General features: G+C 32.3%; 1 protein-coding gene and 1 long non-coding RNA gene across 6 annotated transcripts in view; one reads left to right on the top strand and one right to left on the bottom strand.

Moving 5' to 3' along the window:
* Positions 1-18963, bottom strand: part of LOC118202700 (endothelin-converting enzyme 2-like) — a 161579-nt gene that overhangs the window by 100558 nt on the left and 42058 nt on the right. For all 4 annotated transcript variants that reach the window (XR_015042987.1, XR_015042986.1, XM_085823470.1 and 1 more), the window contains exons 9-12: positions 11745-11786; positions 7886-8010; positions 2538-2766; positions 2358-2456 (exon numbers count right to left, since the gene is read on the bottom strand). Coding sequence is in view for 2 of the 4 variants with exons in the window: in XM_085823470.1 (XP_085679596.1) it covers positions 2358-2456; positions 2538-2766; positions 7886-8010; positions 11745-11786 (495 nt within the window). In the remaining 2 variants the exon portion in view is untranslated. The remainder of the gene's footprint in view (positions 1-2357; positions 2457-2537; positions 2767-7885; positions 8011-11744; positions 11787-18963) is intronic.
* The window catches only part of LOC146999403 (uncharacterized), a 131281-nt gene that overhangs the window by 93551 nt on the left and 18767 nt on the right, over positions 1-18963 (top strand). The gene's annotated exons all lie outside the window — the stretch shown is intronic.

The raw sequence follows: 18963 nt of genomic DNA on the forward strand, positions 1-18963 counted from the left end.
TTCCTTTTTTATTGTCTATATATTATAGATTTTTCTTATTTGTCTAGACAAATTGCTACATCCTGTAGTCTAAGGAAAAAACCTGTCGTATCTTAAGTATTTGTATTTTCAAGCACTTTCGTTTTCGTTCAATATTATATTATAGATTTTTCTTATTTGTCTATATATTATATTATAGATTTATCTATATATTATAGATTATTATTTTATTGTCTATATTATAGAATATTAAAATTAGCTTCGATTTTAAAACATAATTATTAAATAATAAATTTAAAATTTTCTATATTAAAATACATCATTGCATTTCCATCTCACTAACATAAGAACTTAAAAATAATTTACTTATATTTGAATGTGATATCATTTGTATTTTTCAATAATAAGAATTATATTTTATTTCTTTACAAATTTATCATCAATATTCACTCATTTCTGTCGTTTTTCGTGCCAAAAACGGTAAAATAACGAATGCCGTAAAAAATACGACGCGCGAGTGCTCATGTTAAATTGCCAAGCGCGCGTGCTGGAAGGTTAACAGTCACACCTGAACTGTTGTTAAATCTTTTACTGTCTCTAATATTTAACGGTTTTATTTACTTACTTTAACTTTTCTTTGCATCACTTTAATCTTTTTAAAGTAAGTGTAAATATAAAAGTACTGTTTCTAAGATTATTATTAACAGCAGTCATTAATTCTTTGTATAGGCTGATAGATAAAAGTATGGAGAACACCTGATGCTTACAAACCGTTCATAGGTATCGTCTCTCCATACTATTTCGCTAAACCAAAACACTAATTAATGGTTTACATTCTGTTGAAGTACGTACTACTGCATTCTTCTTATTTATTATGTTTATATTATTTCGAATCTAAAACTAAAAATGAGACATTGCAAATTCTAATTTGATAATGAGTGCTCTACAATTGATGTGCCCTTATTTTGCAATTTTTTCCAAATCGAAGCAACATTTGCAATTATTATTGCCTTTATTCTTTATTTTACAGAGTTTCTATTATGATACTAAGTATTATATTGAATAAGCTGTGTGGTATACGTCATAGTTTTGAAAAGTGAAGAGCTGTTTGGGTGATGTCTATGGTTGATGTAGTTCAGTAACGTAGGATTGGAGAAGAGTCATTATTTTAATTATTTCATTTGCTTCGTGTAAATGGAGAGCAAAATGATTAAAATAATGACTCTTCTCCAATCCTCTCTTGAAAGTTATTGAGTCTGTCGTTTCTACCGTTAATGAATATTTGAGAAAATAATAATCAGTTTTCTTTTTCCCAGCATAATGCAGTTACTCCTTTTCTAAAAATACGGCAAAATCGTGCCAAAACAAGTGCGTTACAAGTTTTCAATGTTTAAAGTCAAAATCCATTCTTCGAAATTAATACAGCATATGCGGTGATTTAATAAGTGCAATGTAATTCAACAGCAACATGAAAATGTGAAAAAAAAAATTGAATCGTAGATTTACTGTGAGTGCTTTGAAATCTAGTGCCAGCCTTTCAAAATTAATCCAGCGTTTGTTTATAGTAAAATGACGAATGTTTTCCGAGTGCTAACGTTTAAAATCATTCCAGTGCTTTCAAGGTCATCGAACTGCATATCTTGATCCGGCTTTTATGCGAATTAATTAGGTTCTTCTATAGGATTAAATTTATACTTGAAGTAGGTGCTAGAAAATTATTTTCACCTCTGCTTTTGGGTAATTGAATCTACATTGTGATCTGATATTTTTTCTTAATAAATTGGACATTAAAAATGTAGGACTGTGATATGAAGAAATATAGTTTAATGATATTAAAAATTTGAATTCTAATAATTTAGTAAATTAAGTAAAGAATTCTTTAATTATTTAATATCTTTAATTATTTTTTATTATTTTTAGGGAAGGTTATTAAAATAAATATTTATATTTCTGAAATTTTTTGAAAATTTTGAATACGAATTTTTTAATTATTCTAATAATGAAGTAAGTATAAAAAATAAGTGAAATTAGTACAGCTACGTAGTATGAAATTATGGTAAATGCATGCTAAAATTTATGGGTGACTGTATGTTAAGTTATAGAGTATGTTGAGGGAGTACTGGTTCCTTAAACAGAGGCCTGTTATTACCTCTGTACTGTTCCTTTAACCCTCTTCATATAAGATAATGTTGGAGGGTCTCACTTTATGTGTGTAATTTTTTCATATATTATTATTATACATTTCTTTTATTATGGAATGTATTAGAGCAGTTCTCAAAGGCCAATTACCTTATAAACAAGGAACGGATGTCTTTATATGTAACTTGCCTAACAGATGGATATGCTTGTTATTGCATGCAAATGACTTAAATTATTACCTTATTTAAAAATAATTGGCTTGTGAATCTATCCATCCAGTTTACTGTACTGAAGGCGAAAAGAAAATCATTCTTCACCTCCACAAATTCTTCTTTTACCTGAAATTGCTCGAATGAGATTCAGGGTTACAAAACTAATGATGAGAAAAATATAAAGTATGACAAAAAAATTATATGAACTTTGGTAATATCTTCAGCTTTGATGAAGCCTTCATCCATAAGAGCTTTAGTGATCGCTAAGCCAAGTTCGTTTCGTATGACATCCGTACATTCTTGCCACTTAGACGGGTAGGCATAATCGAATCGAGGAAGTTTACTCAAGAAATGCAGATGGATTTTTCTAAAATTTGAACCTAAGTACTGCATTATCTTTACAAGCATCCTCCATACAACGTACCTGGTGGACTTCCTGTAAAACATTAGTATAAGGAACATCGCTGACTTTGCTTGAAAGAAGCAAAAGTTTTTATTGATACAAAGGAAACGTCAGGAAAGTAATAATATTTTGATAAATGATAGTAGCAATAATAATAATAAAGAGAAAAATAAGGATAAAAATGAATGGAAAAGAAGCTACTTGAGCAAAACCGTTTTTTATTTTGAAAGTATATATTTTGGACTATGATTCCATACAGACATTCATGGCTTTGAGGGATTTATCATTTGGAGAGACAGGAGGTAGCTTTTGTATCTTCCGCCATAGTCTTTTGCCATTTAGAAATACAGTTACCGTTTGCTGGAACTCTTCACTATTCTCTAGGACAACTCCTAGTCGAATGTCACCGCATCCATGTAATTTCTGCTGCAGAAATTTTGGTGCGTAACTTGGAAGCAACCAGCCTATGTTCCGACTTTGCCCCGCAGGGAATATAATCGGTTCACAAACTTCAAGAAATTTGGGGGATGGTTCCAATTTAAAAACATTTTGTTATACTCTTCATGCTTTTTCTTTCTTTCTAACCTCTTTAAATTACCAAACGGGTACTATATTCTGAAAGCGCTACATAATCAAAATAAATCTCTATGACAACCTATTCCAAATATTTATTTAAGTCTTTAAAATCTTTTAAGGACAGCTGTATGTAATAAGAACATTTAGTGTCAATGAAACTTACAGACACGACATTTTAAAGCAAAGAAGAAGGTATGAAGAACAAGCTCCCATTACATTTTTGAATAATTTTAATTTGAATAATTTAGTCTCCTTCGCTAACATAAACTACGTCCAAACTCCTAACAGACTTGGAGCGAATTATCGCTTCGTCTGAAAAGAACATCTAATACTTAAGAAAGTTTTCAAACAAACCTCTTTATTAAGTTAGAACTAAAATATAAATGCACTCGTGCTTGCAATTCATCCAACCAACCGCTTGTGGCGATGTAACTTAAAGTAATTCAAATTTAAAAATTAGCAGATAAAGGCTGTACAAATTAATTAACGCGAAGTTGTTGACTCAGCCTTCTAAATGGCGTAACAATTTATATGTCGGCAACTAGACTCATGTTTGTGAAAAATGCAATACTGTGAAGTAATTATGCAAATTGAACCAAACTTACAGGAAAGCAAGTCATGCAAATGATTAGAATTACAAAGCGAATGCGCATGCATGGAATGAGAACCGGCCGCTTGTTCCATGTATGTAAAGTATTGTAAATAAATAAGCTGTTTATCGTCCTCTGTTTGCGGTGAACGTTTACTTAGTGGTCAATATGCCTCGTCAACCGCGGGGGGGGGAATGCTATACCAACAACTAACGGAGTTCGAGGGAGGCCGCATCATAGGTCTGCGAGAGGGAGGACTTTCGTATATAGCAATCGTTGACCTCACCCTGTGTAATGCCATAAGAGTGATGAGTATTTAGAAGAAATGGACAGAGGAGAGTCAAATAAGGGGAAACCCTGGCAGTGGGGGCACGCAATAGCACGACAGACATCTCACCCGCATGGCTGTGGGAGATCGTACAGCGTCCTCTCGTGTGTTATCACAATATTGGAAAACGGCTACATGTGTTGTCTAGCTCCACGGTTCGTCGCTGTCTGCTGCAGCATGAACTGTGTGCAAGGGTTTCTCTACACAGGATTCCCCTGCCGCTGCATCACAGATGCCCCCGACTTCAATGGACATGGCAACAGCGAGTGGAGCGCCCTGTGGCAACAAGTTGCTTTCTCCGATGAATCTCGCTACAATCTGTAATACACTGATTGGAAAGTACATGTCAGACGCTACAGAGGGTAACGTCTGCTCCCACAATGCGTTATCCAGCGCACAAACGCCCGGCATCACGGTGTGGGGCGTTATTGGGTACAATTGTCGGTCCTATCTAGTTCAGATTGCGTGCAACCTCAACAGTGATCGCTACATAAGGGAAGTTATGGAACCAAAGGTCCTCCCTCTTCTTCAACGCACTCCGACCGCTGTATTTAAACAGGATAATGCCTGTTCACATGTTTCTGAGACTGCAAAAGCCTTCTTTAGGGCACAACAGATTTCGCTTCTTCCACGACCTGCTTTTCCGATGATATGAGGCCTGTTGAACACGTCTGGGATTTCATGGGTCGGCTACCAGTTCTTACAGCTGGTGGGGGACACGCTAAGACTGAACTTTGGCGTCAAGTCCAAGCCATAAGAAATGCCATTCCCCAGGATTACATTCAGAACCTTATGATTCAATGCCAAGACGCATACAGGCTCTCATCTCTCAGCGTGGTGCACGCACTAAGTACTGATTTCCGACTTTCATTTTGTTTTATAAATTTAATTGTTTATTTACACCAACATCAGTAATATGTGGAATCAGCTTCCTTCATTTCCGACAATTCCTTCGTGGTGTTGCATTTTTCACAAACATTAGTGTATAATGCAAAGCCAAATAATATAATCGTAGCTGAACTCTCTAAATCTAACAATGTGGCTTCGAGAGTCAGAAACACGCACTCTGTCTTACTATCTCACAACCTCAGCTTAAACACTCATTATAATTCCCATTCTGGCGAGGAAACGGAAGAGAAAAGTGACAGTAGCGATCCAAATCTTAAAATAACTGGCTAATGAAAAATAATAGTATTAAATTTAAAATTTTTAAATTAACTAATTTAGTTAAAAAGGTATGTTTTTAAATTTAGTATTTGCATATTTTTTCATAAAAATTTAGTTTGCTGTATTAAAACAGTAGTAGTTAAACTATACATTTTTATGCAATTTGTGCGTCTTAAGTATTTGAGTTTATTTTAAACAGGTAAGCAATCTCAAAAATTTTTTCAAATCAGAAATCAGAGCAAAAATAATTTTACTTAAATTATATTTCGGTATACTAATAGGAATTATATGAGTAACAGTTGAATGTTCCTGACAAAAATAAGTGCAATTTTTATTTACACATTGAACAGTTTCATTAATAAAGATATATCTTATGAAACAATATAACTAAAAATTGACGAATTGTCTTACATGGTATCACTAAGAAGTTAAAAATAGTTTTGTATATAATTTCATCTTTTTGCTAGAAATTTATGTTTTGTCGAATGGCAAATATAGCTGTTGTTATTTATAATAAATAAAATGATAAGAAAGAAGTATTGGTACTTAAATATTAGCCGGCATTATTCAGTACACCACCAGTAATATCAAACATGACTGTGCTTTCCTACGAGCACTGTAGCAACTCGAGAAGCTGATATGGATTCTTCTGTAAAGAAGCGGTTTTTTATTTCTTTGTTAATTTCTTTTTTTTTTTTTTTTCGGGGGTAAAAATTTGGAGGGAGAATGGCTGCTTTTCTTAGTTCATTCTCCATTTCAGACCAATTACAGCAAGCGGATATTTACATTGAGTCATTTTAAAATTTTTTTTCCAGCTCTTTTCTAGGATAAATTTTTTGGGCAACAGTTTTTCCTCTTGTGTTAATTACATTGTATTTTGTGTCATGAATTTACTAGATTTGTTTACAAATTAGGTAGAAACAATCGATTATTTCCAGGCAAGCGATATTTTGCCAAAACATCGCGTGTGTTCTAGTTCTTTGTAAATGCGGGAAGATGTACGGAACTATAATGTTAACAACAAATGTGGAAAATTCTTTTAGTATAATAACTAAGAATTTGTTCGAAGAAGATCACCTGCCTTTTAATTTAACCGAATTTATATGGAAGCTGAAACAAATCGTGAAGAATAACAACCATTTTGAATGCGTTTACCGGGCAATACTCGGTGTAAATCAAAATCTTGCAAGATCTCTCGATGTCAAAATGCATCCCAGTCAGCACGCCTCCAAAACTATACGTATAATTTTGGTTAAATAAGGGTATGGTATTTTTTGCACGTTATTTTTACGAAAATTATACGAATAGGAAAAGCTAAAGATATTGTCGATTCTAATATCATCGAAAAAAAGTGCTAATGGATTGCTGTGGTATATTGGCGGGTACCGTCTGATATCCAAGTACCGCAGTATAAATAATTTGTAAAGCATAATGTCCGCGAAAAGTTTGAGCATGTGGTAAAATGAATCAGTAAATGGATGGTTTCATGGCTCGGTACGGAAGTATGCAACCTTCACTAAAAAAAAAGACCTGTTTCTTTTCTAATCCACGGAATCTTAAAAAGTACATATAATTAGAGCTACAAAATTTGGTCTGCGATAATTCAGACAAGCGCTAAAAACAACTTGATGTTGTTTTTAGCGCTTGTCTGCGTTTGTTGCGGTTTTACAGCTGAGGATGGTGGTTCGGTAAAACCATCGAAACTAGTCCTGAGAAAATTTTTAAAATATAACGCTAATTTTTTTTGTTTGACTTCTGAATTAGAACTTGATGTTGGTTCTGATGGTCCAGTAGAAGAATATGCACTTTAGTTAAAATAGGTTTTAGTCGACTTCAAGTGGATCTTCAGCATTATATATAGTTAGAGCTACGTAGTAGCTTTCCATTTCAATAACATTAAAAATACTTTCTAACTGTCTACCTGAAATTAAAATGTTGCTTTTACATTAATTTTTCATATATCCTTTAGGAATGATTTGAGCATCTTAAATATTTACAAACAAAAAAAATCTAAAAAATTTAATTAAAAAACTCTGAAGCATTCGAGTGGAGGACTACGTTATTCAGAATTTGATGTCTCTAGGTGCCGTCGCTTCTTTCCAGCGCGAGAAATATACATACATTCATGCAGATTCTTCATTATTTAATTTCTTTAAATATAATGTAGGGCTCTAATATTTGGTGGCAACAATTTAGAAAGTGACTCACACTTTTATAATGAACCAACGCAAAATGCCAAAACGAAATTAATATCCCTTCTGAGAAATTTGGCCTTTTTGGCCTAATAATTTTTAAATAGTATTTTTAATAAGCATAATCACTTATATCAAAATTAATTCAAGACTAATAACAAGTGTCTATTTTTGAAGACTAATTTGTAGTTTAAGACTTCAGGTTTGAAAACATTAGCGTCTTTAATCAAACATACAAGAATTAACTTTGAAACTGCAAATCATGTTAACTTTCCATTAGATTAAATAGCAATACTTACACTCTAGGAGCATTTTCTAAGACCGAGGTAATACTTTCTAAGTCGTATTTGCAAGACGAGACAATATCCAAATCAAGCACGCCTTCTCCGATCATAGGTCTCCATATTTCCCTTATCAGTTGTTTCTAAAAGTAAAATCAAAAATGAATATACACTAAACATACTGCCCAAGAGTGAGTTATAAAGCAACAATAAATATAATATATAATAGAATGGCGGTTTCCACTCAGAAAGAAACAGGTTGATCACCTGCATGTTTTTGCGAATTTTGTTTTCCGTATTGGAATGTGAAATTATTTTCCACTAGACGTTCCTAAACTAGAATATTTCTCTCATGCCTTAACAAAATAAAATTTTTTTAGCTGTCATAAAATAGAAATGGATCTGAAACTGAACATTCTATAGCTATAATATAGTCATTACATCAACAAACTCATTTAGTTTTCCTTACAATGAAAACATATCATTAAAATATACTTTATATTCTTCGGAAAATAGCTAAATCACTATTTAAACAGTATAACTCTAAAAATCTTCAAGAAAGGCAAGAAATATTTAAGGTACTGACTACGTTCGACCTCCAAATTTTGAAAAATAGTATATATAATGCTATTGTTAGTGTTATTTAACAGAATGGTACTTAAAATAATATAAACATGTAATAAACATATTATCAAAATATAATCTTTGGTTTTTTTCTTACATATTATGTTAAAAATGTGTTACATTTCCGGATTACTAGATATGTTCCTGCAAAAATATTTATCAATATTTTACTTTTATTTTTGTCTCTTATATTTATTAAGGTATAAGTAATTAAATAGAGTAAAATCTAATGGCAGTTAAATATTCTTGTCTGAGTACATGCACTAGGTACTTTTTGAGAAAATTCTCCCTTTTCCTTAGCAAAAACGTCATAAAAAGAATTTTAAATATGCACATAAACCTAAATTTTTAGTCCTAAATTTTAGTTACTAAATTAGTAACTAAAGTTTTAGTCCATTTGATTCACAATATTTCATAGAATTGTTGTGGAAAATTTCATAAAATTGCTATAGTAATATTTAGAGTTCAAGGTTTTTTGGTAATGGAAAACCTGAAAAAAAAATCACGTTTTTCAATTAATGTAACGCTAACATAAACAGAAAGAAGAGAAAATGTTGCCAAGCTTAAAAATTAAATTTCAAAAATAATGTTGTTCCCTATCACTTAATAACAAGTAGAAAGGTTCAGAATTATCTTTTGAACATCACCATAGGTATTCGATTGAAAAATTACAATTTTTAAAGTTATTTAGAGTAATCTGTATACCTTTAAGTATCAACTTCTGAGTTCTTACGCAGGAACTTACGGTTCCCGGCGTAGGACAAGAGCAGCTATAATACTGCTTCGATCATCCAAAGAGAAAAAAATAAAAGTATTTTGGGAAATAAAAGTACTTTTGGAAAGTATTCTTAGTATGTAAGCTTTATAATAAAATAATTAAAATCTTTTCAAAAATTTCACCAAAACTAACGATTAGAACGTAGTCAGATACCCTAAAGTATTTGAATTGTAAGTGGTATGAGTTAATATACATCTTCCCCAAAATCAAAGTATCAACACTTGAGAATATTCATCACTCAGAGGCCTTATTTAGTGCTCTTAATGATCCCCAAACTTTAATTATTTTAATTCTTTTATTTCGAAACTCTTAGAAAAACTTTCTGCAATTTTTCTTGCAAGAAAGTTGATCATTTTCTTTAACGGATATCTGACTATTAATGATTGCCATTAATAAGCGTCAATCATCAAACAACTTAAAATTCTAATTATAGAAAGATTAAAACTGTTATTTGTTGCTATTATCGTTGTTGTTAATTGTCATTAGTCTAAATAATCAGATTATTCCATAAGTAACGTCATTTATCACAAAATACTTGTTGAAACACGTTCTAAAACGTTTAAAGAAATAATTTTCACGCATACATGAGCAAAAACAGCTTCATTCAGATTAGTTATGGGCACTAACTACTGTGATAGCCTTCATCATGAAAAGGGCAGTTACGGAAGAGCACACTATGCTTTACGAGTATAAAAAAGACAGAAGAGCAATAAATGCTGTTAAAATTATGCAAACGGTTTTTGAATATTTGTAAGTGCCAATCATGATTCTGTATATATCGACAAAGCGACCTTAGTTTAAAAGATATGGGCGCCCTGTCTATTTTGATGATGGTATGTTTGATGGCTGTGATTGATTCTACTGAAGAGCTAGCATCAACAACCAATCGCAATTTGAAGGAACTTGGAATGGTGTCTGCCGAAGGCATCGCGGAAGAAAACTTCGCGAAGAAAACAAAGCAAGGCGAAAACGTCGTGGTACAAAACAACGCTGTACAAAACATCGTGGTACAAAATACCATGGTCGAAAATAAAGCGGTTCAAAAACTTCGCATTATAAAAACACCGTCGCCGAAAATATAGTGGTAAAAAACAAAGTACCTACAAATCACTTACAAATTTTAGCACTTACAAATGACGATAACATCGCACACAGGAGTTTTCACGTTTTTGAAAGTTGTAAATGCATGTTCCTATAATAATCTGGGAGTGCAAAAGAGAAAGAGAAATTCGTTTACTTCTATGTTTCATATTTTTGAACGAACTAATAAATTATTGTTGAAAAGATAAGAAGGAAACCAAAGCATTTAAAAATTGAAAATGTGTAGAAAATTAATGCAACTTATAGAAATTAATTTTAAATTTACATAGTGAATTAACAAAGGTCATTAATAAGTTAACCTTTTTTAAAGTTTTAAGGATAATTTTTAACGGAAAATGCAGGCTAAAAATGCTTGGAAAAAGGAAATTAAATAGCTGCATGATAAAAATTCCTAAGTTAATTATCAAATTATTTTCTTTCATGTTTGTTAATCATGTTTGTTTAAGTGAAAATCATATCTTGTTTTGTTTCCGTTTACTCTTAAAATGTCGTTAACATTTTCATATATAGCGTGTAATCAATTATTTGGATGACGATTTGTTAGTTATGACGAAATTCAGTTATATAATATGTCAGTATGGGATTTCAAAAATGCATGTGTGCGATGTTATCGTCATGCGATTTGTAGATACTTTGTTTTTCGCCACGATATTTTCGAGGACAATGTTTTTAAACTTCGAAGTTTTTGAACCGCTTTATTTTCGACCACAATATTTTGTAGTTTTAGAACTAGGATGTTTTCTCTTTGTGATGTTTTCTTCCACGATGTTTTGTCCCACTACGTTTTCGCCTTGCGTTGTTTTCTCTGCGATGTTTTCGGTTATAACCCTTGGAATTGTGTCTAGGCTTGATAAATGGGTTCTACATTTAATTTACCAGCGTTAACTGAACAGCGGGTTTCAACAGCTATTCTATTCTTCAGTCACCTCAAGGAACCCTCAACCAACTCGTATTTGAACCAACTCGTTATTGGTGATGATAAGTGATTGGTGGTTTGAAGCTTGCAAAATTTCATTGATAGAAAAGAATACAATTCCCATAAGGCACTTCAAATGGGTTTTCAAAAGTTTTCTCCAGTAAGCTGGCTGATTTATTTAGGAATGGCATAAAACACTTATCATAGCTTTGAAAGTATGTAATTGGTTCAGATGGGGAGCATAAAAAGAACTTCTCTTGATACGCAATTTTCATATTTCTTGCTTAAAAACATTTTCGTGTTACTCCGCTTTCGACATTAAATCAATAAAAGGGAACGATTCAACCTGCTATTAGCTAATCTAGTAATAATATTTTTAACAAAAGAGACCTATTTAATAATTTTAAATCTAAATTTTTGAAAAGTGAAAATAGGAGAAAAGACTTCGTAGCACTCACTTGGCCTTCGGAAAGTGAAGAATGTTCTGAGACAGACGACACCTGAAAAAATTAATTTTTCTTTTATTAGAAATAGGAAAATTAATTTCTAATAAAATACTATTATTAATAATGAACAATGAACTTCCATACAGTGGCCTAAATAGGAATCCTGGGCCTCTTTTGCGAAAATATTTTAGTGCTTTCAAAAAATAAAAACTCTTTCCAGCAGTGAATTGTTAGGCAATACAAACACATGTTAAAAGCATCAAAGATGGAAAGGACCAAAAGAATGTTTTGCTGACGCTAGTCAAAACAAATTGGTGAGATGGTAAGAGGTTTATTTTTATATATTTATTTATTTAATTTTTCTCTTGATTGTCTGCACTGTTTTATGTCACTTTTGCTGGAAAATGAACTGGTAAACAAATGAAAAAAAAACCATACTAAAAGTATATCCTGATAGACTCACTTGGAAATCGCAAATATTCAGTATTTTTAAAAAATAGCTGATGTGGGCACCACATAACTTCCTTATATGTCTATTAAATTTTACACATTTGTTTCCTCACTTCATTTATCATTCACTTCATTACTTTTGAATTCACTTCATTTAATTTATTTTAGAGTTATTTTAACTTATTTAACCGACTCCTTATGAAAAGTTGAAAAGTGGCATAAAATATTGCAAATTTCGAAATTAAATGTCCCGGTCAATTTTTGCCGTACCTGAACCAAACTTCTTATACTTCTGTTTTTTCATAACGAGTATAAAACTTTCCCAAATACAATTATAGGAACCGAAACACTGTATTAAAAATATATTTCGTTATTTTTCCAAAGTAAATCTTTTTTAATTTGAAACTGCGAAAACATGAATATTTTTGTCATTTAAAACACTACTGTAAGTGGACGTATATGTTTACTACCAGCGATTTCGACAATGAAGCCGGGGTAAGGACGTTTAAGCCTGATAAGGAAAGTGGATGTATATATATCTAAAATCTGTTTTAAAAAAATAATTGGCGACTTCAATATTAACATTCTGGATTAGGTGCTCTCCCCCTAAATTCCTCTGTTCTCCCGGATTCGAGATCTTTCTGTGTTACGTAACGTTTTAATGCAGATACCTCTTGTCCAATCAAATTAATTGTAAACCAAAACTTTCTATACCTCAAACTGAAACTATTGACTCCCTCCCTTCTTCCTCTGTGCTGGAGCGCTCTCTTTCACTGACGCTTCTCCTACTGCTTATTTGCCCAAGATGAATGACGTCGTACTTTACAACTGAACTTATTGCATTCAACTATAATTGAGAAATATCTCGTCTTCAAAAGATATGCGTAAAAAAATAAAAGACTATGATTCTTCAAGCTTCCAGCTGTGCTAAATGCGTCATCATTCTGTTCCCCCTCAGCGCCTTATCTTCAGCCTTCTACTGTCTTCTCAGCCATAACGCAATATCGAAAGCTATTAAAAGTTCCAGTGCCTTCATCTACGCATTTTAAAATCATTATATATATATATATATATATATGTAAGATAACAATGTATGAATCAAAATTATAGATTAAACTATAAAACATTAATTCTTCCTCTCTATTCTAAAATCGTAATACTTCTTTGCATTGCGTCATTTCTAGATCACTCTATGATCGGCGCAGCTCTGATGACGTAATCATTGGGAACTGAAACTGTCCTTGTAAACCAAAACTTTTCTCCTCGCGTGCCTCCATCTTGCATAACTACGCACTTCAGCTTTTGCCCTGTGCTGTGCTAAGATGTAACTTCGCTGGCTTGCTTTCTATCTCAAAAATATCAAAAATGTAAATCTTCTGTGGAAAGGCACGACTAGAGTGCCAAGTGATTGTGGCCACAAATATCAATTGGAAATAAAGATGGAATTAAAATCGCTTCTACTGCCAAGTTTTATTTACGAAGTCAACACATTAGCTTACGACGCAATCAGATTACTTCCTCTTCAATATAGGATAACTACGCATCTACACTGCTCCGGGTTTTCCTTGCGCTTTTATTATGACAATAAAGCCGGTAAGGATAGTTTCCTGCAGCCTGAAACCTCAATGGAAAATTTAATTCAGCTCTTCAAATCATCGCTTTGTGATAAATCCAAGATAATGTGAAAGAAGTGAATCATCAAATTTGTTTTTTCAGTGTTTAAAAAATAACATCATTCTTCTGCTGTCGTGTTTTGCAAGTGCTTCAAAAAAAATAATCACGCGTAGTGTTTACAGGTTGAAAGTAATCTCTCGATAAATTGAGAAGTTCGAATGCCTAGTGAAAAGGAAATCATCAGTGAATTACCGTTTAGGAATTAAGCATTACAGCGGGTTCAAGGTCGATCTGAGTTAGTGTTTGCAAGTATGTGCGACAGAAAATTATTTGCACTTCCGCTCTTTCAACAGCTCAAAAATTATTACATTCGTGTGAACCTAGCTCAGATGTGCTGCGAATTCTATAGTTTTCATTTCAACATTGGTTAAAATTTCTGCAATTTGTTTTGAGAAAATCTGAAATTCTTGTTCATTAATTTTTCTAATTTTTCATAATTATGTGTGAGCAAATTAAGTAACGAATTTTAAGCTATTTAAATTATTCATAGGGAAGGATATTAAGATAAGTTTTTGAAATTTTGAATACGAATTTTATAATTATTCTAAAAATGAAGTAGGTGTAAAAAATAAGTAAAATTATTACAGATACGTAATATGAAATTATGGTAAATGCATGTTAAATTTATGGGTGATTGTATGTTAAGTATAGTGTATGTCGAGGGAGTATTGGTTCCTTCAACAGAGGCCTGTTATTACCTCTATACAGTTGTTCCTTTTACCCTCTTCATGCAAGATAATGTTGGAGGCTCTCATTTTATGAATGCATGTAAATTTTTTATATTATTATTATTATATATTTTATTATGGAATGTATTAGTGCAGTTCGCAAAGGCCAGTTACCTTAATGCAAGGAACGGAGGCCTTTTCAAGTAACTGCCTAGGCACCCTGGGCCACCAGTGCAGAGAACACACTGGTTAGCTCAAGAGGACAGCCCTATTGATGGATATGTTTGTTTAGAAGTATTGCGAGGCTTCCAGTTTGGTAAAATCAGGAATTGTAAATGAAAGATGATAACGGTGAAACCATAAATTCTGAAAATCTTAATCCTATTATTTATGATGTTAAATTATAATTTATCAGTATGGATATAAGTATCATAAATATTTATGTGCATTACATTTAATTATAAGTAATGATTATGTAAAAGTTTATTTTGTGATATTCTGTGATATCAAGAACCTTCCCTGAAGAATTATGATTATGTGAACTCTCAAACAAAAAGACTTTTGGACTGAAATGCTGAAAAATGCAATAGGACTCTAAAAATTAAAAATTTATTTTAAAAAAATTGATATTTATAAGTTATACTTTTATAGAATCAAAATTTTATGATTTATGTTTTTCTTTTTTATTTGCTAGTGCTTTAACTCTTTCTCTTTAAAAAGGCTTCTCTGTCGCTACGCCTTTTTCTTTTTTGAAGGGGGGAATATGTAAGATAACAATGTATGAATCAAAATTATAGATTAAACTATAAAACATTAATTCTTCCTCTCTATTCTAAAATCGTAATACTTCTTTGCATTGCGTCATTTCTAGATCACTCTATGATCGGCGCAGCTCTGATGACGTAATCATTGGGAACTGAAACTGTCCTTGTAAACCAAAACTTTTCTCCTCGCGTGCCTCCATCTTGCATAACTACGCACTTCAGATTTTGCCCTGTGCTGTGCTAAGATGTAATTTCGCTGGCTTGCTTTCTATCTCAAAAATATCAAAAATGTAAATCTTCTGTGGAAAGGCACGACTAGAGTGCCAAGTGATTGTGGCCCCAAATATCAATTGGAAATAAAAATGGAATTGAAACTGCCTCGACTGCCAAGTTCTTTAAATACTACGCAATCAAAATTCTTCTTCAATATGGATCTAAGCACGCATCTACAGTGTTCCGTCTTTCCTTCCTTTGCTTTTATGATGACATATATATATATATATGCTCTAGGTACTGCCGATTGCAGTAAAAAAGAGAGAGGTACAATTAGAGGGTTTTCGCAGTCCCATATACAAAATTTCAGCATTCAGTAGCGAAATTGCTTTAGTTATGCTAGATAGATACGTATACACAGACGTAGTAAAAAAAATCCATTTTGAATCCATTTTACAATCCGTTTCGGAATAAAGAATCCTTTATTCTGTTCGTACGTAGAGATGTCAAGGAAAAAAGCCAAAATGGATTCGGGAACAGTAAAAATGAATATTTCCGTTAAAATCAGAAAACCGAAAATTTTCACAATTAGAAAGATTCCTTTACTTCGTATAAGGAAGAAATAAAAACGAGTCTTCTTTAAATATGAATAATGCATTGACTAATCTTAAAACGTACACTTATAATCTTATATCAGAAAAATCTTTTAAAAAAATGCTTTGAATATAGGTTTGTAAATTTAAGGCTTCTATTTAACCTTCTGTTATTACTTTGGTGAATTTCCCTCGTCTTCTCGCTTAACTTCAAGAAGCCTTGACTTGACTTCAAGAAGAACAGATCTTAACAAAAGTTTTATTAAAAGTTAAGTTTTATACAAATAAAAGTTGGAAAATACTAATCACAGCTATTTTTTGCGTTCCCGCAACTCAAATATTGAAATAAATTCAGTACGAACTATTCGACAACTAACTAATATGACTTCCAACTTATTTCTCCCTCCTTCATAGCGTGCCTTCGTGGTGTAGTGGTCAGCACGCTGAGCCGGTATTTCAGAGGTCCGTGGTTCGATTCCCGGCGAAGGCGCTTGCTAATTTTTTATCTCTCTTGCTCCCCCCCCAAAAAAACTCCTAATGTCTCTACAATAGCGCCCGAACTAAAAGGGTGGTGGATGTTGATTTCTCCTCACCCAGGATTTGGCGATTGGGTCGCCTAAAAACTCAAGTCGCCCTTTAAAGGGGGGAGTATGTAAGATATTTCTTTCGCCTTCCTAGCGTGCCTTCGTGGTCAGCACACTGAGCCGGTATTTCAGAGGTTCGTGTTTCGATTCCTGACTAATTTTTCATCTCTCTTGCTAAAAAAAAAAAAATTCCAATATCTCTCTACATGTGGATTTTTATTTTGCTTGCTTGCTAACAAATAAAGTGTCGCTCACCAAATAGGCAGAAAGCATGGAGGGAGAGGTAAATTAAGTGATATTTTTATAATATAAAATGCTGTTTCTATTTTAAAATATAATCGAAGTGTTTATATGATTTTGTACACTTTTAAAACCTTTTAACGAAAAACTCTTTTTTAAAATCTTAGACAAGAAACTGTAGTCTAGCATTTCGGTTACAGCCGAGAACATTTCGGCAAAAACATCGCGGATGAAAATGTCGCGGAGAAAACAACTCAAGGCGAAAACGTTGTGGCACAAAACATCGTGGGAGAAATGAAAACAAACAGAAAACATCGTTGCACAAAATATCGTGGTCGAAAATAAAGGAGTTGAAAAACTTCGCATTTTAAAAACATCGTCGCCGAAAACATCGTGATAAAAAATTAAGTATCTACAAATCATCGCATCGCACACATGCGACATGACGATAACATCGCACACATGCGACATGACGATAACATCGCACACATGCATTTTCAGGTTTTAAAAGTTGTAACTACATATTCGCAAAGTGATTTGGGAGCGCAAGAAGAAAAGAGAGCTATATTTTTGAATGAACTAATAGATTTTTGCTGAAACGTAAGAAGGAAACTTAAACATTTAAAAACTGAAATTGAGTAGAAAATTTATGCAACTTAAAGCACTTGATGGAATTTTAAATTCACATAGTACTTAAGAAATATGATTAATAAACTGATCTTTTTTATAAAGTTTTACTGATAATTTTTCATGAAAAATACAGTCTAAAAATGTTTCGAAAAAGGAAGATACATAACTGCATGAGGTTAATTAACTATGTAAATTTAATATTTTATTAAGTGTTATAAGTTGTATAATTTTTAACTCATTTTCAATTTTTCAGTACTTAAATTATCTTCCTACTTTTTCACCAAAAATCTATTAGTTCATTCAAAGATATGAAGTATAGAAATAAAAATATCCCTCTTTGCTTTTTGTGCCAGCAAATCGTTATGCGAATATCCAATTGCAACTTTTAAAATTTGAAAACTCATGTATGCGATGTTATCGTCATGCGATGATTTGTAAGTTCTTTATTTTTTACCACTATATTTTCGGCGACGATGTTTTTAAAATGCGAAGTTTTTGAACCGCTTTATTTTCGACCACGATATTTTGTACTACGATGTTTTAGAACTGTGATGTTTTCTCTTTGCTTTCTTTTCTCCCACGACGTTTTCGCCTAGCGTAGTTTTTCTCCGAGATGTTTCCGTCCGCGATGTTTTCATCGGACACCAGCACTTCAAAACTTCTACTACTAGTTTTCAAATCACATAATTTTTTAATTATTTTCTCAAATGTATGTCTGTTCATAAATAAACATCATCTTATGAAGATGATCGCCATAAGATGTATATTCCCGGTCGGTTTTCGTTTTATGTAGACTTTTTTTAAAATTTACAAATTTAGACTTTCTTATTATTATTTCTTATATCTTTCTTCTTATTATGGCAGGAGTTCCTGCCATCCTCCTCCTTGTAATATGTCTTGAAAGTCACATTTGACATCAATGTGCATAAAAGAGAAAATTTAAAGCAAAGTGTGTAAACATGACAAGATTAGAATAGATCTTTATGTTATTTCCTTCCTGAGACAGTCAATAAGCGGAAATTCGCAGATTAATCAATTAATCTTCAAAAAAATTATGACTCTGGAGATTTCTTCATGTTCCTGCTACTTTCGCGCTTTAGGGCGATGCTCAAATGACAGCATATGGAACAGCCCAAGAGCTGTGCCTCAGTTATCAGAAGCTATTTCCAATATTCAAGTTCCTAATTATTAACTCAGGAAAATTTTAAATGATAAATATTAAAGAAAATGCTTGATGAATTATTATAGGTGTTCGCATTGTTTAAAAGCTAATTGAACTTAATATTGTTTCACGATTACCCTCTACTGACACACCTTTCTATCAGGTATTCAGATTCCTCATTTTTGATATACGAGACGTTATTAAATATCAAATTTTATTTACAAAATCAATTAAATTTTAAAATGACTTAAAA

This window comes from Stegodyphus dumicola, chromosome 1 (assembly GCF_044657685.1).
Source record: "Stegodyphus dumicola isolate Sdum_Otavi_A_Nest chromosome 1, ASM4465768v1".
NCBI lineage: Eukaryota > Metazoa > Arthropoda > Arachnida > Araneae > Eresidae > Stegodyphus > Stegodyphus dumicola.